At 39.0% G+C, this 26,011-nt stretch overlaps 1 protein-coding gene across 2 annotated transcripts; it reads left to right on the top strand.

Annotated features, from left to right (window-relative positions):
* Nucleotides 1-319: 319 nt before the first annotated feature.
* LOC139732643 (uncharacterized) lies at nucleotides 320-24,029 on the top strand. 2 transcript variants are annotated; one of them, XM_071643500.1, is made up of 12 exons: nucleotides 320-400; nucleotides 5,516-5,607; nucleotides 6,713-6,780; nucleotides 8,964-9,208; nucleotides 9,848-10,114; nucleotides 11,267-11,398; nucleotides 13,493-13,639; nucleotides 14,303-14,467; nucleotides 17,174-17,299; nucleotides 19,790-20,044; nucleotides 21,126-21,365; nucleotides 23,078-24,029. In XM_071643500.1, exons 2-12 carry the CDS (start codon nucleotides 5,572-5,574, stop codon nucleotides 23,572-23,574), a joined length of 2,178 nt encoding a protein of 725 aa, XP_071499601.1. In that variant the 5' UTR covers nucleotides 320-400; nucleotides 5,516-5,571; the 3' UTR covers nucleotides 23,575-24,029. The 2 variants fall into 2 exon arrangements, with proteins under 2 accessions (XP_071499601.1, XP_071499602.1); XM_071643501.1 differs by having other exon boundaries at nucleotides 14,306-14,467.
* Nucleotides 24,030-26,011: the final 1,982 nt, after the last annotated feature.

The raw sequence follows: 26,011 nt of genomic DNA on the forward strand, positions 1-26,011 counted from the left end.
ATAGTATCTCTAGCTAGCTTGCTGGGAAAAACTAAATGTGCACGTCTTGCGCTGGTGGATGGTGTAGCGGTGCGTGGCGCCGGTGGCATTTATCTATCTGACCATGGACCTGATTGAACACTATAATATACTAGATAGTAGTAGTACAATCACTAGCATCAGTGCAAGAAAAAAAGTACATGTGGCCTATAATGTTTGTTTTGTAAGGGTTACGGGCTACGTCAGGTATTGTTCATGGTGGTATACAAGTGTTTATGTGAACTAATTTATATAGAAGTACATCATCACGCCCCAGCCAGCCATCGATGTCTTGCAGCAGAATACGCACACTTAACTACATTGTACAAAGACTTCCTTGACGCAGGACGGTGCTTGTGAAATTGTGTTGTCGCGTTTGGTGGTAGGTACAACCATCCTTCTAAACTCCGTCTAGATTCTAGCTCATAAAGCCAATTAGAATTCACCTAAGTTTCATACTCAGCACAGCGTAGCCCGACCAGACGCCGTGCGATTGTCGCTTATTACTTTGGCATGATTAGCATGGCGTCTGGGATCTACTTTTACTTCTACTAGCTTCGATACTCGACAGGATCCATCACTCTGAATGTAGCTTCTTCTTTTGTTGACTCCCTCTAGTCTAGTCCTGGAAAACTGCATTGGATTCGCAGAAATTTTAGCGATACACTATTGTACTAATCCTGTGGCCAGGGGTCAAGCCAGAGACAACAGATAAAACAACATCGACACTCAACAAACAACAACAAAGAGCAGAAGAGCAGGAGAGATGAGGAAGACAAGATCAAAGAAACAGATCAAGCAGCAGATATGAAGAGGTTACAATGTCATAGATAAGCGAATCACATGCATATCAGCAAGGAATCAAAGGGAGTTGATGTGGAGAAATGCAGATTCTTCTTGGGAAATAGTATGTAGGCTGGCAGTGCATAGTGTATTAGTGAGTGTGGCTTGCTTGTCTAAGAAGGGCATCTGGGAGAGCAGTTCCTGACTTCTTTCTGGCAGGTGTGAGAATCTGAGATGTATGTCTTTGTGTAGACAGAAAGATCCGTCTGTCCGGAGGACTCTTTTGTATTTTGCCATTAACGCCGTCCTCCGTAGACAGACGGAAGGTTGTAGTACCCATTGCTGTGTGGATGTTCTTAACCACTGTCTCTATGGAAAATTGGGTGAGGTACCTTACCCTTCTCGATTGCGTCTAATTCACGGCCCTAGGTCGGCAAATTTAAGCTTGAATAGTTAAATCAACTATTCAAGAATAGACTACACTCACCAGATTAATGAATAATCGAATATTTCGGTCGAATTTTCAACGCAAAACACACATCAACCAGCCCGTCGCGTCGTCACGTTCAAACTGCAGAAACATACAGTATGAATCTATTAGCCAATCACATGCGAGGTAGTTTCTACGTGTTTTTTTTACTTGATAAATTACCTCGCATGCGATTGGTTTACAGATTCAAAATGGCGACCTACAGCTAGCGAACGGCGATGTTGCGATATGGATAAAATTTCTGCATTATAACCGCGTTACTGTGAGTATTTCGATTGCAAAATGTGAGAAATTAACCCCAAATATTGCTGCATAATGTGTCATGTCATGTCTAACTTGTTTGAATGTAAAAAAGCTGTCTGAAATTTGGTTTATCGTAACGTTTGATCTGTGCGCTACTGCCACACAGGAGCTGGCATCATTGACTTCGGTCTGTATACGGAGGGGATCCGTGAAGCCAGACGCAGTCTCCGCGGAACATTCCCCGACGGACAGATACAGACCGATCTTTCGGTCAAGTCTTTGTGTGGCTTGCTTGTCTAAGGGCATCTGGGAGAGCAGTTCCTGAATTCTTTCTGGCAGGTGTGAGAATCTGAGATGTATGTCTTCCTCTCGGCCTCTCCTAGGCATACAGCACACATTCCCCAAGGAGATGTGTGATGGCAGAGACTCCAACCCAAAGCACCTTCTGATCTGGAGATTCTCCGCCTGAAACCCCTAGCAAACGGGAGACTCCAACTTGATGTGTGCGAAGCGCGAAGTTCCTATAGGGTTCTAGATGCTCTCTTGTGCTATCTAAGGCTTATTTTTTCAACACACGATAGAAATAAGTAAGAAATCCTTTCCAACGGGAGACAAAGAGCCAGGGCGGGAGAAATTAAATCTCAAACGGGAGAACGGGAGATTTTGCAAAAATGAGTTTTTGGCGGGAGATCTCCCGTCGAAAACGGGAGAGTTGGAGTCTCTGTGATGGTCTCATCTTTGGAATGACACTGGCATCTGGTATTCTGTTAGTGGTTCTTCCCAGCCAAGGTTAGACGGATGTGTTTAGTGGGATAGACTCCACAGAGCAGCTGACGCCTGTTGAAGTGAATATGAGTCAAGTCGGGCGGGGAGGAGGATGATCGAGGGGGGTCCGAGGAACTGAGGAGGTGAAATGTGGACTTGGTGGCCATTGCCTCTTTGGATTTGTCTTCTCTGTGACCCAGGAATGCTGCGCTGGTGATCCTCTTCCATTGCTAAGTGGTGGGCATATTCGTGACATCTTCTAAGGGTGGAAGATTGTACTGGTGAAGAAAGGTCTTGAAGGCTTTGGCTGTTTTGGAGTCTGGATGATGACACAGCATGTGCTGGAACAGATGGTACTCAACCCTGTTGGGTGTATACTGTTATGAGTGTTAGTGTGATCAGTTTCCCGAGCAGCCTGAGCCGAAGTATGGGCATCGAATTAGCATTGAGGGGACCTGTGAGTGTCCTGTGCAGTGCAGGCAGATGGTGCTTATTATAGTACAAGGTGCAAGTAAAAAAACAGCCATGTTCATCATTTAGTGGTTGAGTGATGTTGAGCAGTGCACTCTTAAAGGCTACTATTGATGTGGAAGCCAGGATGCTGACTGGTAGCGCATTCAATGCCAGTATAGTCCTCGGGGGGAAAAATAAAAAAGAGTTCTGGTATGGTAGAGCCGGGTCCGTGCAGGTATAGATTTGAACTTGTTTGGATGATAATTTCTAACACGTTAGTGAACAAGTGTTTGTGTAGAGCATGGGTGTAAAGAGATTGTCTGCGTTGACGGCTACCTTGTTGTCCTTTATTTTGTAGAGAAGAATGAGGCAGTAGTGAAGCCTGCAGGGCTCTAGTGTGTCCCAATTAAGTTGTTGCTAGATCATATCGGACACACTGTCCCTGTGGTGGTACCTCTGCTGGACAAATCGAGCAGCTCGTCGCTGTACTTCCTCAATTCTGGATACATCCTTGTTGGCAAATGGATTCCAGACGGTGGCACAGTATTCCAGTCATGGCCTCACGAGAGAGAAGTAGGCCTTCTGTCGTATCTTCTGCGAAGAACTTCTTAAATTCCTGTTTATTAAACCTAGCATTTGATTGGATTAGGAGACAATGTCATTGACATGGGTTTGCCACGGTGAAAGATTGTGGGCGAGGGTACAATTGTAAGTCCTAGGTATTTATAACTGCACGGCTGTGAGTTGGGAGTTACCCAGTGAGTAATTTCCTTCTAGGATGTTATGACGCAGGGTGAATCGGAGGAGATAATACTTCTCTGTGTTGAATTTCATCTGCCATATGCTTGACCAGTGGTGGAAGCGGTCTAGGTCTTGTTGAAAGGCATGGTCAGACTACATTGTAGAGCCCTTTAACGTTAGGTTGTAGGTGGTGAGCGTGAGATCAATCTGTATTCTGTCGTCGGGTATACATGTAAACCCATGGCCCATGCTTATATTGTATGGGATGAATATCTAGGTGGGTCCTAGCCTGGATGATGCTCATTCCGGTGTAGTAGGGTGATGAGGACCTTGTTTCTGTTTCTGTTCCGGTTCCATTGGTATACTCAGAATTAACTGTACTCCACCAACGTTGTAACGTTGTAATTAGTATGGTCGTGTATGGGCAGGGCAGGAGGGGTGTTTCACATTTGGAGTCTCTGTTCGAAGATTGTATTGGATGTAGATGTGACTGTTTCCTCGTCAAGTAGATTCCAATCCACTGCTGTCCAGTGGAAGAATGAGTACAAGGTTGTGTACGTCTTTCTTGGTCAGTGTCCTTTGGATTCTTTTGCTGTTCCCTCTGGTTGTTCTTCCGCCTCTGTTATTAACTTTAATGTAGGCATCGGCCTCAATTCCCACTTCCCCATTCATGATTTTGTACAGTAGTTGAAGCCTCAAAATTCTCTTGTTCTCCTGAGTGTCCCATTCCAGATCCTTTAACATTTGGTAGACACTGCTCTGTTGTTTACCCTATTAAAGTATAGTCATTCATACAGAATCTAGCCGCCTTACATTGACCAGATTCTATGAGGTGAATATCCCCTTTACGATATGGATCCCAGTGTGCTTTTGTTGTCCTAGTCCTAGTGCATTCTTTAGAATGTCCCCCCCCCCCCAAAGAAAAATAAATAAATAAATAAATAGATAAATAAATAAATAAATAAATAAGAAATATAAAAGTAAAAAAAAATAAAAAAAATGAAATAAAATAAAAAATAAGATAAAATTAAAAAAACCACCCTCGAGTACAGTATGTATGTTGGCTAGAGGAGAGCTAATGGATATCAATTCTATGTCATAGGTGGCTGTTGCAAAAAGGAGTCTTTCCCAAATTTTGCTGCACTATCAGTTATCACCTATGTTGCACTGAGCACAGGTCAAATTTACTCTTAAAGGGGAAGGCTAGTAACTGATCAGTGGGAATCAGTGGAAATGCTGGGAGATGACTGTTCCAATCCTTATGGGATTCATTCAAGAGTTCATTGTATATCTATTGTTGTGTGAAAATGATTTGCTTCTGAACGGTCTGATGTTCAAGTAATGTGCAGATTAATGCTCCGTCACTGACCAGGGACGCTAACCTGGAAGCATTAAACTGCACATTACTTGAATATGAGACCATTCTGAAGCAAATCATTTTCACACAACAATAGATATACAATGAACTCTTGAATGAATCCCATAAGGATTGGAACAATCATCTCCCAGCATTTCCACTGGTTTAGCCTTCCCCTTTAAGTCTCAGTCTCGCATGTTAAGCTTATCTCTACATCATTGTGCTGTAAGTTGTGTTTAATTTAGTGATGTGATTGACCAAAAGATTGGATGAGTGCACTGACCTGTATTTTATCGTCTGGGATATTTTCTGCAGAGACTATGTCTGGCTTCATGGAATTCCCTCCTATGTCTGAGCACCATAAAAGTTTAAGAAAGAAAAAAAAAATGTTATAAAAATCCTCCAGACAGACAGATTTTTCTGTATATTTGTATGACTGCCATTGCTCATTAACTTAGCTACACGTACATGATCCTGAAGTGAAATTGTAACAAACTAACATGTGCATCACAGGTTTCTCTCGTACCAGTTGCCCAATACGGCAATGACAGATTGACAATTTCTGCGGATAGAAGTTAGACGCCAATAAAAATAGCAAACTCCCTCATTCGAGATGCTAGTAGTAGTAATCTCCATTATGATGTGCATTTTGCTGTCATTGACAGAATGGATCGATGTATGCTTGGTCACCTGCTGCCCTGTGATCTGTGGCTCAGCCGAAATGAAGCAACATGCTTTGTCTATCCTGTTCATTAAGGTATGGTATAATCCTATTTAAATTAAATGCTTTTTTAGAATACTCTTTAGAGTATTATATTAGACCGATAAATCTACCTCTTGTTGGGTAACAACTTGTTACCATTATGCATTGCCACAAAACATACAGTGTAAGTCTTCTCATCCAGCATTAGCTGCACCAAACCTGGAAAAAAAACCTTTTAAACAGATTGTTCCAATTTTCTCCAAACTTTCACTGGTATGTTCTTCTGATATTAAATTGCTGCATTCCTATATTTTGGTTTTTATTCCCCTTTGTTACTCCTTAAATTGTTGTTACAGGTTTTGGCGTGAATTTGCAGGGCAGTATTGAACTAAAATGTTATTATCTAAAGGCTCCATTTTTTTTTTAAAGCTTGTTTGCAAGCACAAATTCACTGATGCCATTCCTAATGCTGCACAGGTCAGTTGTAGATAAAAATGTAGTGCATATTTCCTTTAATGATAGCAAGTTCTCATGATGGTAACTTACAAATTGTAATAGTTTTACTGCCTGTCATGGCCGCCCTCGCAATCATAATGTATGCAATGGGGGGGGGGGGGGATACCTTAGGACATACATAAATTCTTGGACTTACTCTCGAAATTATTAATTTGTATTCACTACATGTGTATGGATTTAAAAAAATAGAAAAAAAAAATCTTCAAATGAATTTCAAATTGTCATTAAGAAAACATGTGCACATACACAAAAGGCAAAAAAACCCAAACACAAACAAAAACAAAAACAAAAACTGGAACAATTATCTTGATGAAAGAATGCTAATATTCTGGCAAACTTTTGTGAACAAAATGCTGATGGCCGGTCCAACATGTTTTGTTTGGCATAAGAAATTATTGTATTCCTTCGTGTGTGTGTGTGTGTGTGTGTGTGTGTGTGTGTGTATTGTTTGTCTATTTGATTTGATACATAATGTATATAATGTAAAAAAAAAAATTGAGATTCTCTCAATGTGAGCCTTAATCATTCAAAGAAGTATAAAAAAAAGGACATGAAGATGAACGAATAAATGTTCTAGTCACGAGTGCTACTGTAAGATATTCTGTTCTCATCTTCCATGCTTTGTGTATCTCTGTGTTTGCAGATTGTGTTGGGTTACCTGTGCCAAGCTGTTCAACCATACTGCACAAAAAATGAAAACTGCCAGTCAGAGTAAGCCACATCTTTGAAAAGCTAACCATGAAATATCGTTGAGTTAGAAGGAGGGTATAAACTTTTCTATATTTATGTATACTTTATTAACTCTTTATGTGCAACGTTCGCATGCCCGACTCAGTAGACAGTGTGCCAACTTCGCATAGTCTGCTCAAATGCACAAAGCCGCCCAAACCGATAAATCGCCAAATGCATCAGTACAGTACAATAAAAGTGTTCTCACGATTCCGTTCCCCCAATGTTTAGCTTGCATTTTATGTGGTGCTTTACAGTAATGTAGCTATGGGTCATTTGAAAGAAAAAAAACAATCCTAGATTTGACAGACAATTTACATCAAAGCAAAGCTTGGTATTTTCTCCACAACCTTATTCAATATGAATATGCAAAAGTTATGTAGATTTGAAAAACAATTATACCTCATTGGTATGATTACGTTGGTGTCTCAGAATAATGTGGCACACAGGGGTTTCTACAATGGGTATACATACCTGCACACTGTCATATATTAATAGACTTTCTTGAGATGCACTGACTTTAAGTTTTGCAAGTAATCATACATTGTAGATACTAATGTATTCCTTTCTGAATTTGTCAATTTCTTTAAATGCATTGTACCCATCCATTAGTGCTTTGCATTTTTATCTCTTTGAAAACAGAACAAACCAAACACTAATTTCAACAGTACGTGACAAATCCTTCTTTACTTTTAATAGGCGAGACAAAGTTGTCCAATTGGTCAAATGGCCCCTGTATTTGGGGGGGGGGGGGGATTAAACTCAAAGGGCCAATTTTGAAGTTACAATATATTTTTAATTTTGTTTTGATTATTCTCGGTATGACATTTCTTTACAATTATGTGTACACCATTTTTCAGCAATTTCGACTTTTTGCATTACACTGTACATATAGGGGCTACATCTAATAAACACAATCATGCATTACATCTTCATTTTCATACATATTGATTACCAAGGATAAGCACGTGTATAGCTTTACTATTTGGCGACAGATAACGCATAACATTAATTAAATGATAAAACAAGGGGTTCCAGATACACTGAAAGAAGGGTGCAGATGTGCAAATAAATGAATAATAAGAATGTGCACGATAGCAGTAATGGATAGATTTGGTACATATCACAGTTTTGTAAGATAGTTGTAATTACAAATAATGTAGTATGACATCTAATGTAAAGAATCCTTGATCAATTTCATTATCCTCTTCAAAACACAGTTTTCATCGAACTCCTCAGGAATTATACTTATCTACAGCTGGCTAGGGTTACTTCAAGGCCCGATTATACGAAGGTGGTACAGTTGAAACTGTGGTTTAACCAAGGACAATTTGTATGGAACACCAAGTGTCGCATCAGTCATCATTCATTTCATCAATGAAATATTGTCATTTTGTTATGAAATGACCATGTCATCAAAGAAATGACTGATTTGGTAACAAAATAGGCCATGCGACACTTGGCGCTCCATACAAATTGCCCATGGTTCAAACCATGGTCTCAATTGTGCCACCTTCATGAATGTGGGCCATTATGTTTGCATTTTCACCAGTGATTCTAATGAGATCCAGGAAAAGGGCCACAGACCCAAACTTTGTGAATTTCCACTTGATGTCATCCTTTCCAGATCCAAAAGTTAATTGGTATATGTACATTGAAGGTACACAATATTTCTATTCTTTTGGAGTCACCGAAAAACAAACAAACAAACAAACAAACAAACAAACAAACAAACAAACACAGAAACAAACATCACAACGTGGACCAGTTGAAGAGCAGCCATTTGCTGACACAGGTCCTGTGCAGAACTGAACTGAATTGGACATTCTACCTACCCAAGGACTGAATGGGGAGGGCATTAGATGTTCACTCTGGGATGAAAGTTGTGTGCTATGATCAAAACTACCAGTACTTCACACTTTTGATCTTAAGACACATTTTGAAAGGACTCTAAATTGTGATTATCCTGGCAATTCAAGTCAGTCAGGCAAATTTCCTGGTAGATCCTTTCGATATAGTGCAAGCAAGTTCCAAATGGTGGATGGTGAATTTTGAGCCCTCCACCTTTAAACTTTAAACTTTAAGTCTCAATTATGAAACGAGACTGAAATCTTATGTTTATTCATAATGCCTTTTGTCTTGTCATCGTGTTCCTGTCCCTGCAGCGAGTACTGCGAAGGAGGGATATGTGAGAAGTGTGCGAAGTGTCCACGAGATGTCATAGACGGAATTCCTAATAGCTTCGGTTCCTACTACCTCGTTACTTGCGCCAGAAGAAACACGGGTCATTGTCCCTTCTGGTGTGGTCGTCGATCAGGTGCAACACCTCCATCAGGTGAAACACCAAGAAGTAGACACCAAGCATGTCGCAGGTATTGGTCAGAGCTTACACCGCCCTACTCCAGTCCAAGTAAGTATGCATATTAACAGGTGCCATAAGCCATGAAGCAGAACAAAGAATATGTCAGTAGTGTTAGTTAGCAATGTTGCTAGGCATTGAGATAAGTCAGTGCACAGTTAAGTGTTTTTCTTTTCATACATCCTCCAGGAAATTGTAATCTCCCCCCCAACCCAGATATACACATCAGGGGCAGATCCAGAGAAGGGGGGGGGGGGGGGGGGGGGGGGGCGCACCGGGCACATGGCCCCCCTATTTTTTTGTTAAAACAAAAGAAATAACAAGAAAAATGGGGATGTATAGCACCCCCTTAATTTTGTAAAGGTACCTCCATTTACAGAATTCCTGGATCGGCTCCTGTACAGAGAGTATCTTGGCTGCAGAGTGTGTTACTGAATTTTTTGTGGTTTCCATAGTTTCTTATTCAGATGTGTAAAGGGTAACAAGTGTTTTATATGTGAAATAGTGCAGTTGACAGATATATTGCAAACTCAAAGCAGAAGTCTTGCTCTCTGACTTTCCCCATTTTTTTCTCGTCTTTCTCACAACCCTGAATATTTACCTATGATCCGACGAATCATCTCCACAGACTTCTCCTTAAGTCTCATTTGTGACGATTTCTTCTCTCTTTTCCCCATGTTTGTGATTTAGTTGTGAATATAGCAGCAGATTTCATAGAGTCCACAAAGACATACAACCTTACCTGCTCTGTTCAGTCTGTGCCGCTCATCCCCTATATAAAGTGGTACGATCCAAGTGGAGCTGTCGTCAAGGAGTTTGCCGTAGAAGAGGTGGCAACGGATACTTTGAAAATCACCAACTTTGTTGAAGAGGAGGAAGGGATTTATAGGTGTGAAGCAGTCTGGGAAGAGGGTATCTCTGCTGGGAATGCATCTGTTCAATTAAACTACACATATGGTACGTGCAGTGTGCAAGCACGACATACAACTGTTGCTGAAGTGTGAGGATTTTATCGAGATCATTATTATGTTTGTATTGTTTGAAGCGTTTGCATGTTAAAGGGATCATATAGTTTTGGTTGAGACCTAATCCCTCAGGTTTCTAACATTTTGTGGCTTGATAATGAGAAAGCTCTTATGAAATATGAAAGAGCATGTAATTCCATGAGGAATTCAATGTTTTATTTGATGAAAATTGGTTTTGAAATGGCTGAGATATCCAAAACAGAGCGATCCTAATAAAGTGTGGGACCAACCTTTTATTACTATCGCTTTGTTTTACTCTGTTTTTGGATGTTTCAGTCATTCCAAACCTGATTTTCATCAAATTAACTTTAATTCCTCCTAAAATGGTATGCTCTGTACTATTTCATAAGTGTTTTCTTGGTATCTCGGAAAAAGTTAAAAGCCCATTTCTCATCTCCACCAATACTGTACCATCCCTTTAAAGTAAATGAGGAAGAGAGGCTTGTAGTAACACCATGTGTTTGTAGTCCTTGCAGGGACCGTTGCTTGGTAGAAGAAGACCCTCGAAAGAGGACAGCTTAGTAGGGAAGCTACCCAGAGGTAGTGTAAGGAGGGCATAGAATGAAGCAGTCAAAGGGCAGCGGTGAGCTGGAAGTTGAAGTTTCACTATTAGAGATAGAGAATAGGGGACAGAGAGAGTTGTAAGGGAGAATAGAGTGAAAATCAGGTCAAGGGTTCAGAAATCATTAGGAGGAGAAAGGTAAGTTTTCTTCCATTGATTCCCAAACCCATAACCTGATTAACCCGCTGAGGATGGGCCGATTTTGCTACAACATGCATTTCCCATAATCATCTGCTTGAGTATACTCAGGACTAATCTTCAATGGGTTTTTTCACTTCAGAAGAGCAACCAAGGAATATCAGAAATTTCACTATTGCAGACACATCTGAACATGTTTTATAACTTACAAATGGGGTTTTATGGGATATGAATCAGTGAAAGATAATTTGGGTTTGTTTGAATTTATTGGTAAGATGCAGTTTAATATAAAGTGAAAGGAATTAATGCAGTAATATGATATGATCCTTGACAAGCTAACCATGTGTCTTGTTTATTTCATTGCAATGTCCTGTTTTTCACCAGTTCCCCCAGTGACCACTCTCCAGCCTGCTCAGACTTCATCAGAATGGTCAGTAACGTCCAAGGAAAGTGGTGCAAGCCCTTCACCAGGGAAGACCCCTTCTTCCCCTGACAGTTCAAAGGTCTCTCAGCCACGTGAGTGAATTAAGGCCACTGTTTACCACTGGGAGCAGTGATTAAAAAAAAAAAGAAGATGTTTGATTTATCACATTTGATGCATATGTATCATAGGTCCATTGTATCACAAAAAATCCTACCATATAAGAATTTCACAATAAAGCCTAAAATGTTGTGAGATATCCTTATTTTTGTTAATAAACCATTACCGTAAATTATTTATTTTAGAAACAATTTTTACGAACGCAAACAGAAGAAAACTGACCAGAAATTCTTTGCTCATTTTTCCATTCAAAACAATTTTAGTAAAATTATTGTTCACATTTTCTGTATTTAACAATATGTAACGTCATTGAACGAGATGCTTTTACCCATGATGTCCATCTAGACCCAGTTATATTAGAATGGGTACCTGGTAATGCTAGGGTAACCCTAAAAAGACTGGGGGGCTTTTTGGGCCCCCTTCGACATTTTCACGATAAATCTGTAACATAAAAATCTCGCACCACAACGTTTTATGACTTTTTTCTTTTATTAAAAGTCTTGCGCAACTTTTGAGACTGAATTCGTGATGCCCGGGTATGCGGTTCTGAAGTTATGCAATATTTTGTAAGTGCATGTCAGACCCGAAATTGCTCAAAAACGTGATTTCATGTACAAATCCAATGCAAATTCCGTTTCTGACCAAAATTCATATATGTATCATTGTTTTTACTTTTACTGATCAAAATCAATTAATTTCATGTTGTTTATGATCAGAAAAGTGTCGCCAACGATTTCCATAAAAAATAATGATAAACAACAAAAAGTTAAAAAAAATGAAATACATACGAAAAAAAAAATTGATACCGTTTTTTGATGTACATTCAATAAGAATGCTACAAAGAGTACCTAGACCAAAAATTAGCAGTATTGGACCTTTAATTACAGATTTACAGCCATTTTTTTTTTTATTTCATGCATAAATTAGCATAATTGATTAATTGAAAAATAAAGATCTGGGGGGGGGGGCAATGAGCACCCCCCCCCCCCCCCCCCCCCCCCCCAGTCCTGGGAGGCATCAAAATAGCCCAGTCTTTTTAGGGTTAATGGGAATAACAGCAGGTGCAGCACTGGAAGAACAGTGCTAATGCTCTAATACTAAGACCATAGTAAATAAGGCTACATTATTATCAGGTTTTGCCATCATTATATTGTGTCACCTTGTGTCATCAGAAAGGTGTTCTATGATTTAATGTCCAGACAAATGTGTATGTTGATGCCAATAAGTGGAGACTAATAACTATTGTTGCTTCTTGTGATATACTATAATTGCTTTTGATACTATAGAAGCACACTTTGTGTGTGTGTGTGTGTTTCACTAATTCCCATGGTTTGATGTAGTGGAAAAAGTGACCTACATATAGTCATCATATCTTTTGAATAAAGAAATGTCTATTCTGACCTGTTCATTAGGCAGTTAGAGAACATCCATCAAAAATTGACTGTAAGGTAGGTTTTAATAGACTAACTCAGTCAGATGGAAACATTCTATTTAAAAAGTTTACAAAAGACCACAATAAAGTAGGTTACTTTTTCCCAATGTATCAGCACAGTTTTGAATATTTGTGCTGGTGAGCAAAGAAAGCATGCAAAGGGGTTTGCAGAGTGTCCCCCCCCCCCCCCCAATAAAAAGAAAAAAGGAATGGTGATAATTATAATAAGGGCTAAGGGGGTAGTGCAGAGATACATGACCTCTTGCTGTTATAGAATTGTTGCCAGAATTTTCTTGGAACAAAAATCGCCTGATTTCATTCTGATGTAACTTTGGAATGTGCTCTGAGGCCATGCTTTTCAATCGTGGGCCTCAAAGCTTTCGCAGGTGGACCATGATGTCAGCCAAAAATTTAAAAAGAAAAGAAGAAAGATTACTATTATGTGATCTAACTGGGCCTCAAAAACAAACAAACAACAAAGCAAAATAAAACAAAACAAAATTATGGGAGCCAAAATGGTCCTCAGTTTGAAAAAGAATGAGTAGCAAGGCTCTAAGGAGTCTCAGATGTCTTATGATTGGTATTTTGGAAAGCATCCATGTCAGTGATTGGTTCTGTTCCTTCTTACCATTTGCAGTTCAACCTGTGGTCATAGCTGTTCTGGTCCTTGCTCCACTTCCTGTTGTGTTTGGTATCATACTGGGCATATGTTGGATCTGCAGAAAGCGTTGTAAGGACAGATACCAACATGCCCAGCATGCAGAAGAGAAGATTGGTTTGTATGGTATGTTTGCATGTTCATTGGAGTAACTGGAATAACATTTTATTTTTTATACCTAATTGTCCAATGAATGCTTACAATACATGTAAATAGGATCGCTTCAAAATATTGAGTGACCCACCATGCATTTGTGACCATGACAGGATTCTATTCCCATGGTAATGAAGATGTTAGATACGACAGAATGAGGGAAAAGCATTATGTGATGTCCCTTTGATGTCATAATGTCATCATGATATCATGTAGAAGGCAGATATGTGTACATGTAGCACAATGCATTATACTTTAAGAACAAGAATTCTGCAATTGAGAAAGAGGAAGACAGCAGAGAATACAATGTAGTAACATGTAAGATCATACAGCACACAAGGGCATTGACCACTAGAACATAATTCATCTCAAGATTACAAAAAGTGTTCCTTAAATATTTAAAGCCTTTCATGAGAGATCACATATAATAGATGTAGACAGTGAGTGATTATTATTAATTGTACATGTTTATAAAGCTGTACTATCAAAGGTGTATGATGTTTAATACCAGCTAGCATGTTATCTATTTGATGAGCCGAGGGATATACTGCAATGATATCTACATGTTATAATGTTGCAAGAGCAGTTGCTATGAAAAAATTGCTTTTCTTCTTTCCTTTATTTTTTTTTTTTCAGCAGATTCCATCCATTTGGAAACCTCAGATTTTGAAAGTGGGGTTATTCACGGCCTGAGCTCCTTGTGGAATAGCAACTGTGAGGCAGTTATCGTGGAGAGGGTACCAGCAGTGAAAAAATGTAGAGTGGGAAGATGCTGGGGAAATTCAAACAAGAGATGGAAGGGTGAGTAGTGAGTACTGTATACGCCGAATATTTTGCAAGGTTTTTATTTTTGGGAATTTCGTGAGTCGGATGCTATTCGCAAAATTAAAGACATGCAAAAATATTGACTCTGTACGTGTGTGCATTTTTCCGTTCAGCGTAGGACTCCGCAATCGCGAAATTAACCACTCTTGAAATCGTCGGGAATTCCCGATTCGCAAAAATTTAGACTCGCTAAATATATAGCGTAAATAGTATTAGACCCCTACAGCAGGCAGCAGAGGCACGCTGTATAGGATTGAGCTGTACAGCACGTGCGTTCCCACTATATAAATAGATGTGATAATAACGAAATTCTCATTACAAAAGGAGGAAAAAACTTAGATCCCAGAATTTATATCTTTACACACTGTATTTCAGTGTTATAAAAATAAAGTGCCGGTCCTGAGGACTTTGTTATAATGGAAATTGCGGGTACTTGTCATGAGGTCCTGGTACTATACAGGTAAAGACCTGGGGCCCGTTTCATAGTACTTGTCATCAGTGACAATTTGTCATAGATGTGACAAGCTACAGAAATCCTTGCATCTGATTGGCTGAGAGCAAATTTGTCATAGAAGTGTGGCAGTTGTCACTGATGACAAATTTGATGAAACGGGCCCCTGGTAGTGTGGGGGATATCATGCAATGAGAGGTTTGGCCAGAATCGGATATATTCAGGAATCCTGAAACATTATCACTGATCTCTACGGTTATATGTACAAAGTAAGTAGGCACACAGCCAAAGAAACTCAACCTGGGTCAAATGATACTGACAAGTGCGGGCTTTGATGCACGTACTGAAGTGTATTCCTATCTTAGCAGGACTGTGCTCTTTGTTGTTTTAGAGTGAGCCTTGGAAGGCAGTGCATGTAGATTGATTCAACTGGGCCACCATCCTCTTCCCATGTCACTGTGTCTTTGATATGTGACCCGCTACATCAAAAGGATCTAAAAGTTGGGGGTAGTCAATTTTTTCGGAAATGTCATGATTGTAATTCCCTTACTCGTCCACTTTAACCGGTTCCGTACGGGAACCTGGTATACCAGTTTCCCAAGATGAAGACAAGAGCGCCTGCTTTCGTGGCCTAAATTCATGCTTCTTTGCGTTATAAAGTCCCCCAATATGGGTTTGATAGGAAGATTAGAGATTATTCTATCAGCACTTGTTTTCTTTCTGTTGGAAGAATTCGTATATCATAGTGTTTTTATGCCTCCGCCACGAAGTGGTGCCAGAGGCATTATGTTTTCGGGTTGTCCGTCCGACCGTCCTTCCATCCGTCCGTCCGTCTGTTCGTCCTTCCATCCGTCCTTCCGTCCTTCCGTCCGTCTGTAATGAATTTTGTGGACAGCGTAACTAAAAAACCTTTTTAGGTATCCTAATGAAACTTGGCATGTATGTATATTAGGGGGTAAAGTTGTGCCTATCAACTCTTGGGTGCACATGCTCAAGGTCAAAGGTCAAAAGGTCAAGGTCAAATACATAAAATTTCACTATTTCCACCATATCTATGCAATGCCTGAAGATATTTTCTTGAAACTAAGTGTATGTACACGTATCACCCAATTAAAATTCTGGTGAAAGTTTAGGGTCATGAGGTCAAAGGTCAAAGGTCAAAAGGTCAAGTAAAAATATTAAAACTTCACTTTTTTCTCTGTACCTTCGAAATTGTTCAAGTTATCTTCATGGAATGTAGTATACATGAACTGACTGGCAGTGATTATCGAGATAATTTTGATAGGGTTCATGGGATCAAAGGTCAGGGGTCAAAGGTCAAATGCAACACTTCAAAATTTTACTATTTCCCTCATGTTTATGCAATGCCAGCCAGATTATTTTTATTTACACTTGATGTATGCATGTATAACCTCATAGAGATTTTCTGGAAAGTTTTTTTTTTTTGTTCATTGAGGTTGAGGGGGTCAATATCCTGAATAGCGAAATAGTATGGGCAGAGGGTTTGGAAGCCAGACTAAAATTGACCACGCGTTTGGCCCAGTTTGCGTTTACACCGAGAAAAGGCCGGGCTTGGCCATGGCCCGGCTGCCGTCTAGACCACCTCCAGAGCGTGGCCAAATGCGCGGCCAATTTTGGCCCCGCATTTGGCCTTTTGCGCGTTTACACTGAAATGAAGGCGAGCTTGGGTGCTGCCGAGCCTCGCACTGTAGACGGGTTGTAAATGGAGGAAGGCTGTAAATTGATCACCACCTTCTTTGTTGAACCAAATTTATTTGTATTTCTTGTTGCTTACAAAAACATGTGTGAGTGCACTATGATTGGGTTTATGTTTATCACTACCAGGTACTCATGGAATAATTCCAATATTGTGCTCAACTAACAGTGCAGAATTCTTGTTGTATTCAACAATGTGCCTTTTAAACAATAAGAAACAACAAGAAGTTGTATATACTGTATAAGTTTATATTTTTACATGCTTGGCCAGGTAAGAAGAGTTTTGGGTGTTTTTGATTCCGCAGAATCAAGATATTTGGCATGCCAAGATATCATGTGCTTTTATTTTCTTGCTAGCTTCTGGTCTTCAACACTGTGAAAATTTTCACTTTTACAGTATGATATAAAGATTACATTGCAATCACAATGTTGTGCAATTTCTGTTGTCAAGGCATCAGGGAAATGTAATAATAAATTAATATCAAAAGAAATCAATCACTTGTAATGTCTTGCAGTCCCCAGAGATGTTAATGAGTGGGAGATCGCACAGCTGTACTGGAGTGATGTCATCGAGATTTGGAGGAAGCTATCTTCCCCAGGACTGAAAAAGGATCAGCTGGTCAAGACACTGACCATGGACTGTAAGTTGACCAGTGATGACTAATGATCAAAGTACAAATGTGACCCTGCATCACAATACCAGCAAAAAGTAGCCAGTCTTGGATTTTTAGTTAAAGGCAGATTCTGAAAGAGCAGACTTTAAGCTTTAAAATGATGTATAACTCAATTGAAATGGACTCTCCTATTAACCTATCTAAATATTGGAAAGAAGGCACACAGTTCTGAAAAGTGTGAACTGAGAAAAAAGTCTTTGAAGTATATAGGGTCTACACACACTAATCTATACCAAGCTGTGTAATGAATGGACCCCCCCCCAAAAAAAAAACAAAAAAAACAAAAAAAAAAACACAAACACAAACACAAACATAAACAAACAAACAAACAAAAACAAAACAAAACAAAACAAAAAACAAAAAAACAGGATGGAAACCACAGGAGCTACAACAATAAAGGGATTTTTAGATTGAGCTGAAATTAAAGATGCTCTATTGACACATTCTGTCCATGATTAATGCCAAGTTTCAAAGCAGTCGCATCATCCTTTCTATCTGAGTTATTAGAGTTGAAAATGAAGAGTGTTGACAGGGTAAAAGGGGATTTTATATTAAGACACTCCTAATCACACTGTAGGGTTTGAGAAAAACTGCCAAAAACACAACTTCCTGCTTGTTTATGATTTCAAACCATATCATAATGTAGAAGAAGACATTTCTTTTAGAAAATATAAAAAACTCAAGATTGGCTTAGGCTGATCCATTTCACCTATTTTCAGTTGTCATACAAAATCAGCACGTGCAACTTTTTTGTTGGTTTTGTGGTGCATGGTTACTAATGATGCGCATGCAGGTCTGAATTTATCAGTAGGAATTGTGTGTGCGTATATAGGTACATGATTGTGTACCTATGAAATTATCATGGATTCCATACTTTGCTGCATGCACAATTCATGTATTTCTTCTGATGCATGCAAGACATGTGCATCATCTGTTTGATAGAACATTAAAACTTTTAGCTCTCTGCGAGGTGCATTTATGTTTCACGTTTGGTGTGATCAGCGTACCTCTTTTCAGGCAAAACTGTTGGGTGGTGCATGCTCTTGTGTCATAGCCAAAGTGAGTGATGATCATGGAAAAAGCTTTTGATAGCAGAAACAAATGGAGTGTATTTGGTATTGCCATCTTGTGTCTGCTTGTGTAATTCTTTGATTTGATCATAAAAATGGTAAAATTCCAGTTGATGCTAGTGGAGAACAATTTTGGCTAGTAAAGCATTATAATACATGTATATGACTAAAATGCTATGACACACAAGAGGGCATACACTCACACAACACACACTTTAATATATTATGGGCTCATTTGTTCTAGCTTTTTTGTGTGAAATATATACAATGTACAATATATCTTCATTGATTTGCCATCAATATAGCAAAAGTGGAAGTGTATTAAGAATTCACTGACCAATTCCATGCTTAGCATTAATGTACAGTAGGCACTGTTAACATGCAAATAAAGAAATATTACCTCAGCATGAGCAAGTCAAAAATTGACTGCCACAAGATAGAAATGATTAAAGATATTGCACAGGAGAAATTAAAACCTTCCTATATACAGACAATGTTCACGCAACCCCACAGTGGCACGTGTCATACAGGTTGTGACTTCTGTGGTGACGTAGAGCATTACCCTTGCCAAGAGAGAACGATTGTTTATCTTTTCCAAACTTTACACAATAATGTTTTTTTTTTTTGTTTACATAATGTTTTGTGCGCTTTTGTTAATTTTAGCTCTCATCAGTTGTTCTAGATGAGTGCCTTTGAGTTGCATCTCATATGCCGAGAGATTGCATGGGAATCATTATACTGTAAAATGAGGAATGAGCAGATTTCGTGAGCACCAAGATTCGCAAAATTTTAATGCATGCAAAAGTTCTTGTCTACACTATATGCATTGAATGCCACTGGCAATTCGCGAAAAATTTAATGCTGCAAAAAAGTTTGTCAGCTCCTATTCACAAAAATTTCATTACGTGAATATACCATGTTTTACAGTACCTTGTAGAGGAGCACTGGAGGAATGTCGACATAACAAATGAGTTGATAGTGACGTTTATCACAGATCTCATGGGAAAGAGTAGGCTGGAGTGGTATGGTCATTTATGCAGCTGATGAGAGAGTGATGAAAATATCAGAAGTGGTCTGACACTATAAACTCTGACCTATGCTGGCTTGATCTGGACAGGAGAGCTGTAAATTATAGATTAACCCGTTTAGGATGAGTCCCGAGTATACTGGGACAGGTGTCCATGGGAAATGCGTATTGTAGCAAAATCAAACCATCCTAAAGCAGATGGCATAGTCTGATAAAACTGGGAATCAGTTAAAAACCTGCCACCCGGACAGGACCACATGGTTAAAGGTGTGTAGTCGTTGAAGATGTAATCTGTCCTGATGAAGGAGTTATTTAAATAACCGTTTAACACACACTTAATTTTTCCATTAATTCCATCAGGCTTGCAGGTTTCTAGGTCCTCCACATCTCTTACAGTGCGGTGCCCAATGGTCCCGAATACGTTTTACGTAAGGATTGGTGAGTGGAAGGATGAAAAAACTCATTGGCTCAGACCAGCAGAACTCATGATGTCCGGTAAAAAGGAGTTCTTTGACCTACGGCCCCAAGTCACATATAAGATCATCCTTGGCACAAGATGTGACAGTGCTAACCAAGGGACCGACTGGCAATGGTCAACTACCGTGCAGACAGAGTGTGAGTTGGAAAAAAGTTACCTACATTGCAATCAGTTTGAAATATCGTTTGCAAGTCTCTTGATATTTTTCCATCTTTATGGAAAGTTATCCTTTTTGAGTGCTGTGAGTGCTGATTGGTTCATAAATCCTGTATAATTGTACACAGTGACCAAAGTCCCTGACAGTGAAAGGGTTAAATCTGGATGCAGACTGAGAGAAGAGCCTTCAAAGGTTTATATCCATTGCATGCTAAGGAGAGTCTCTTACCCCAATGTATTTGTGTGTTTGATATCTTGCGCCTGGACAGGCCACATCTCACCATGCCTACTTTCATAGGGCTAAAGCTTTGAAATGAAAGTATTATTGTGTGACATAAAAAGCTGGTGTAAAAGTTTAAGATTTGTAAAGCCTTATGTTTTAATCATTCATACAAGAGGACAAAATGTCTGCCAAATATTTCTGGAAGTAATTACTTAACTGAGGGCTGTATGGAGATACATATTTATGAATGAATTCATTTCAAATATATTTGTTTGTGCAATGTTTAGTTCATAGTTCAGAATAAAAAAAAAAAGTCAGTTTGTAGCAGCGCAGTGTATATAGGCAGATAATCTCTCGTTCATTCATGTACCAGATGAGAGGGAGGGGATGCAGTGGAGTGTTGCTAATGTCATTGATACGAATTTCAAAACAGAGTTTGAAGTACATGTATGCACTAGGTGGGTAATTTGTCTGAATGGTTGATGAAGGTTCCCTTCCCATTTTGGAAAATAATTGAAAAAACTAAAAACAAACATTTGATATCTAGTTCACAGTTGTTCTTGTTTCTACATTGAGCTACCGATTCTGCTTTAAGTTGCCTGACCCTGGGACTGTCTTTTTTTTTTCATACATTTCCAGAGTTTTTGTGAATAATGTCAAGATTAACCCGTTGAGGACGAGTCCCGAGTATACTCGGGCAGGTGTCTATGGGAAATGCTTGTTGTTGATAGCAAAATCAGTCCGTCCTCAATGGGTTAAAGAAGTCATCTGCAATTACAAGTGTATCAGTCACTCTTTCGGAATTCCCTGTCTGTATTTTTCTTTCTTTATTTCTTCAGCACCATCGTTTCTTCCAATTGAACCTGGAGAAACAACAGCAACACTTCAGCTCAAACACCGCGTGCCAGAATCTTACCATCTCTTCATCACTGTCAATAATTCATCGATCAAGGAGGAGCTCCAAGGTGGCAGGTACACATGTCAGAAACTCATCCCAGGCATGTTACAGGTTGTCCAGCTGAAGATCCAAGAAGAGGACACCTTCAGGCTCCTTCAAGAGGTGACCTTTGATACCACAGGTGAGGTTCAGGCAAGAAGCTGTGATCAAATGATAATTTGAAGTGTGGGCAGGTGGGAGCAGGCTGATTCAGAATCCTTTAACCCATTGACGATGGACTGATTTTTACTACAATACGCATTTCCCATAGATGCTTGCCTGAGTATACTTGGGACTAGTCCTCAATGGTTAAAGTACAGGCTGCTCACAGTTAAAGAATATATCAGCAGGCCCAGACAATAGTACAGTGCACTAGTCCTTGGAACCAGCAGGTTAATTGAAATTTCAACAAAGCTGAACAGTATAGTGTATTCAAAAATATATGGATGATAATTGGTGGACCTAAATTTCGATTTTATTGTAATGAGAATGTCGTTGTAACCATTTTCATTATGTATGAAATGAAGTGCCTTTATTGCATGTGAACAAAGAGCACAATATTGATGTGATGTAAACACATTAGGCGTTTTCACATCAGTCCGATGTTTCGAAGTAGCGTGCTATTTTCTGACTTGGGAAATTTTCCCGATAGCGAAATAGCGCGCTATTTGATAATGTGAACACAAACTGACACGCTGATTGTATCGATCTGATCGAGAAAATTTCTCTAGTCCAACTCGGGAAATTTCGGAAATAGCGGGATAGTAGCGCGCTATTTGATAATGTGAAAACGACTCGAGAAATTAGCACGATGCATCCGATTATGCCTAGCGTGTGTGACCCGATCGATCAAGGCAAACTGCACACAAATCACGAGGAATTTTTGAGAAGGCACACACATTACTTATGCTGTCTGCACACACTCAGCTGTCGAATTAGCTCGAAAAAAATTTGGGCTAGTTCTCTTCGGGCTGATGTGAATAAGAAATGAAATAGCACGCTAATTCGCAATCGCGAAAAATATTTCGAGCTTGGATTTTTATCGGGCTGATGTAAAAACGCCTACTATGAGATGGTGCGTGGGTCTAGCATGTGATTATAGCAGTTTGATTCAGTTTCAGCAGGTTACAATGGAATCCTGTTATAACGAAGTCCTCAGGGCCGACACTTTTATTTCGTTATACAATGTGTTAAAATGTTGTTTAACCACACGAATAAACAATAAAAATACATAGAGGGGATAATGTTGCGGCCTGAATTTTTACTTCATTGTAATCGGAATTTTGTTATAGCCGTGTTCGTTGTGACAGGAGTGAACTGTATGTTCGTCTCCTCCCAACGTGTGTTATGGAATGATTAAAGGTGAGATGCAGAGAACCTATAATGCAGTCTTTAAGGCATTATCTAGATGATTCTGTTGCAGTTCAGAAAACCTCAACATAATTGTGTCAATGTTGACCTGGTACATGCAGATTTTTTAACAAAGATGACTACACAATTATGTCCGTAGGCTTTGACATTTTCTCATTTTGAAACAATCCTTTGTGTGCTAATACTTCTTCATTGTAAGATATAAAAAGAATGCTGTAGAATTTGATGATGAAAATGAGATACTCAGAAAATACTGAAGATAATGACAATTAATATCAAAGTATTAAGACCTTATTGTTATTAGTTACATTCTGATTATGAAAAGCAATGAATGATTATCACAACTTTTTTCCTCATTGCTTGTAGTATAATCATCATTCCTCTTGTAGCTATCGTTATCAGTTTGGAATAGTCTTTTAGTCTGCAGAGTAATTGATGCGCAATGTCATCACTATTAACTTCTCTCTCTATCATCTTCACAAGGCTCTATACCTGATGGTGGTGATTATGAGGGAGATGTTACTACTGCCTTGGAGGACTATGATTGTCGGCCGACCAGGAAAAGGAGAAATAAAGCAAGGGTCACACCTCCTGACAGATGCTCTACTTCGCTGCAAGAAGGCCTGAATAGTATTGCAGGCGGAGGACCAATGTCAGGATCTGTAAATGAAACTACATTTCAAACAATCGTCACATGTTTGCAACATTTGTTTAAGCTGGCTCACGAAGATGATCCGCCTGCTGTACAAATGCGTGCACCCAGAAAATGGACAACAGTGTCAGAGCTGTTAGTTGCGTGGGACCTGCAAAGACTGTGCAGCATTTTTGATGTCATGCGCAGACTTGCCGCTGATACAAACTTCAGCTCTCTAAGGCAGATTGAGGATGCCCGGGAGCTCCATGGAGGTCACAGCGTGAACTGCCGGCTGTGTAACCATGCCTTGTTCCTCATAGAGAGGCGAGAGAGTTCTCAAAGATAGTCCTCAGGTTCCTACCTCTGGAATTGCTTCCATTGAGATATGCATAATATGTATATTCTGCTTCCATTGAGATCTCTGCACTATATGCATATTCTTACTAGTTACATTGACATGACATTTGTGAACTTAAAGAGTAGCCCAAACTTTCAGTCTTCAATGATTAGCTTGTAGTAAAGCCCAGTGCAGACACACTCAAAAGTAAAAGGACAAGTTCACCTTCATAGACATGTGGGTTGAGTGAAAGCAGCAATATTAGTAGAACATATCAGAGTTTGAGGAATTCGGACAATCCGTTCAAAAGTTATGAATTTTTGAAGTTTCTGCTCAATCACGGCTAGATGAGAAGACTACTATAGCTTGTGATGTCACATGTGTACCATGATGTAAAGAAAGTATAAAGAAAATTCAATATATTTTCACTTTTCTTGCATAACAAAAGAACACTCAATTCCTCTCTTTCAGAAGGCAAGGGGAATAGTTTATCCCTTAACATACGTCAGTAACAAGTCGAAGAAATGTGCACTTTATTCAAAAAGTAAAGTTTTGTGGAATTCTCCTTTTATTTTCCTGATATTGTTCTACGCATGTGACATCATATACTGTAGTAGTCTTCTCATCCAGCAGTTATTCGAGGATACTTTAAAATTTCATAACTTTTGAATGGATTGTTAGATTTTCCTCAAACTTTCACTGATGTGTTATACTAATATTGTTGCATTCACTCAATGCACATGTCAATGCTTCAAGTCCAAACTCAATGATCACTGGAAGCAGAAGCATAACAAATTTCATCCAGATTGCATTAACTGATAATTCCGTGGATACAGTACAACACATGGATCTCCTCAGGCTCAGGATTAAATCCTTTGAATGGCCCTCTACAAGTTTTCAACTTACTGGGCATCATCATAGGTAATTCAGGTAATGTCTATGAAGGTGAACTTGTCTTTTAAGATTCTTATAGTTGATTTGATCTGAGTTTTTTTATTCCATTTTATTTATTTATTCTCTGTATGGCATCATTTACAATTCTTTTTTCTAAGCGATATAATCAAACATAATACATACACGTATACGATACTCACAGTTTCTACAATAGTGAATTTCTTATCTGGGTTTATATTCCCACCAGACATGATAGAGTTCTATAGCTTTTGTACGATCAAACGAGATGTCAAGTCCTATATAAAGTTTGACTTTGTATGATTGGAAATGGTCATGTGATGTCTACTATAGGGCCAAAGCAAATCCATTATGTATATTTCAAAAAGTTTTTCTTGAATAACGGTTATGGAATTTTAAAAAAAAAAAAAAAGATTCTTATAGATGAGTCGATGATATGAACCACAAAAAGGTTTCTGTCCTATGTATGAGCCATGGGGGATCCCCACTTGTGGTGTGGCGTCATGTGGACATGATAATCAAAGAACTTGAAAATTAGTAGGACATCTCCGTGAACCCTATTCCGCCTCAGCTTCCGGATCAACCTCTATTGCATGTTGTACACTACTGTATCGTCATATATGGTATTACGAAGTTTATCACCAATGCTGCATGTATACATTGTATATTTCTTCTGTGGCTTTGTGGTTTAATCGTTAGGTGGGACTTGCTCAAAAATGAAATCTTTGAATTTAGATGTTGTGTTCACGGATGTCATATTGTTGTTTAAAACTACAAGCTACTCATCAAGTCAATCAGGTATCAAACATTGTGTGAATGTAACTACTCTCTCGGGTGTAAGCTTGTGAAATGACTATTTGCCTTATAAATTACCTTTCTACTGCAGGAAATGGGAAACTTCTTGTTGCCGTGGTAATTATAATATATTGTCTCAAAGCTGCAGCTGGAGCCTACAACTGTGTGATGATCTACAATCTCATGCCTTGTTTGCACAAACTTTTGAGATGTGTGTTTAAATTACTACTTTATAGATCTATGGTATTTTTAAAAGAACTGTGCAACTCCTTTACCTACTGGGTGTCTTAGAATACATGTTATTGGGAAATGAGGGTTTAGAATGGTCTAAATTGTTCTGTGTTTGTGGAGATTTTGTGTTTTGTCTTTTAGTGTGTTTATTTCTAAAGGATTATTTGTTCACACCCCTTTGACTGGCATCAACTCTTTAGCCCATTCTCTGTCAGTGAGTCAACTGTGCACAAATTTCTAACACATACCTGGGGACAAGAAATTAATCTGGCTCACAGAGGGTTTCAATACCAACTTTTGTCCCCTTTTGAGAATTAGAACCAAAACCTGTGTGTGTGTGTGTGTGTGTGTGTGTGTGTGTGTGTGTGTATGTGTGTGTGTGTGTATGTGTGTGACAGTGTATTTATATGTGTGGTTGTTCAATTTTGATTATATCCAAGAGCAATTTTAAGGGATTGTATAGTTTTGGTTGAGACCTAATTTCAGGTTTCTAAAATTTTTTGGTGAG

Source organism: Diadema antillarum, unplaced genomic scaffold (genome assembly GCF_040938485.1).
Source record: "Diadema antillarum isolate AM-2024a unplaced genomic scaffold, OU_Dant_1.0 seq00000442_RagTag, whole genome shotgun sequence".
NCBI lineage: Eukaryota > Metazoa > Echinodermata > Echinoidea > Diadematoida > Diadematidae > Diadema > Diadema antillarum.

Coding starts and splice junctions, on each gene's coding strand:
- LOC139732643 (XM_071643500.1), top strand. CDS start 5,572: ATGAAGCAACATGCTTTGTCTATCCTGTTCATTAAG. Junction 5,608..6,712: donor TGTCTATCCTGTTCATTAAG/GTATGGTATAAT, acceptor CTGTGTTTGCAG/ATTGTGTTGGGTTACCTGTG. Junction 13,640..14,302: donor AGAGAAGATTGGTTTGTATG/GTATGTTTGCAT, acceptor TTTTTTTTTCAG/CAGATTCCATCCATTTGGAA.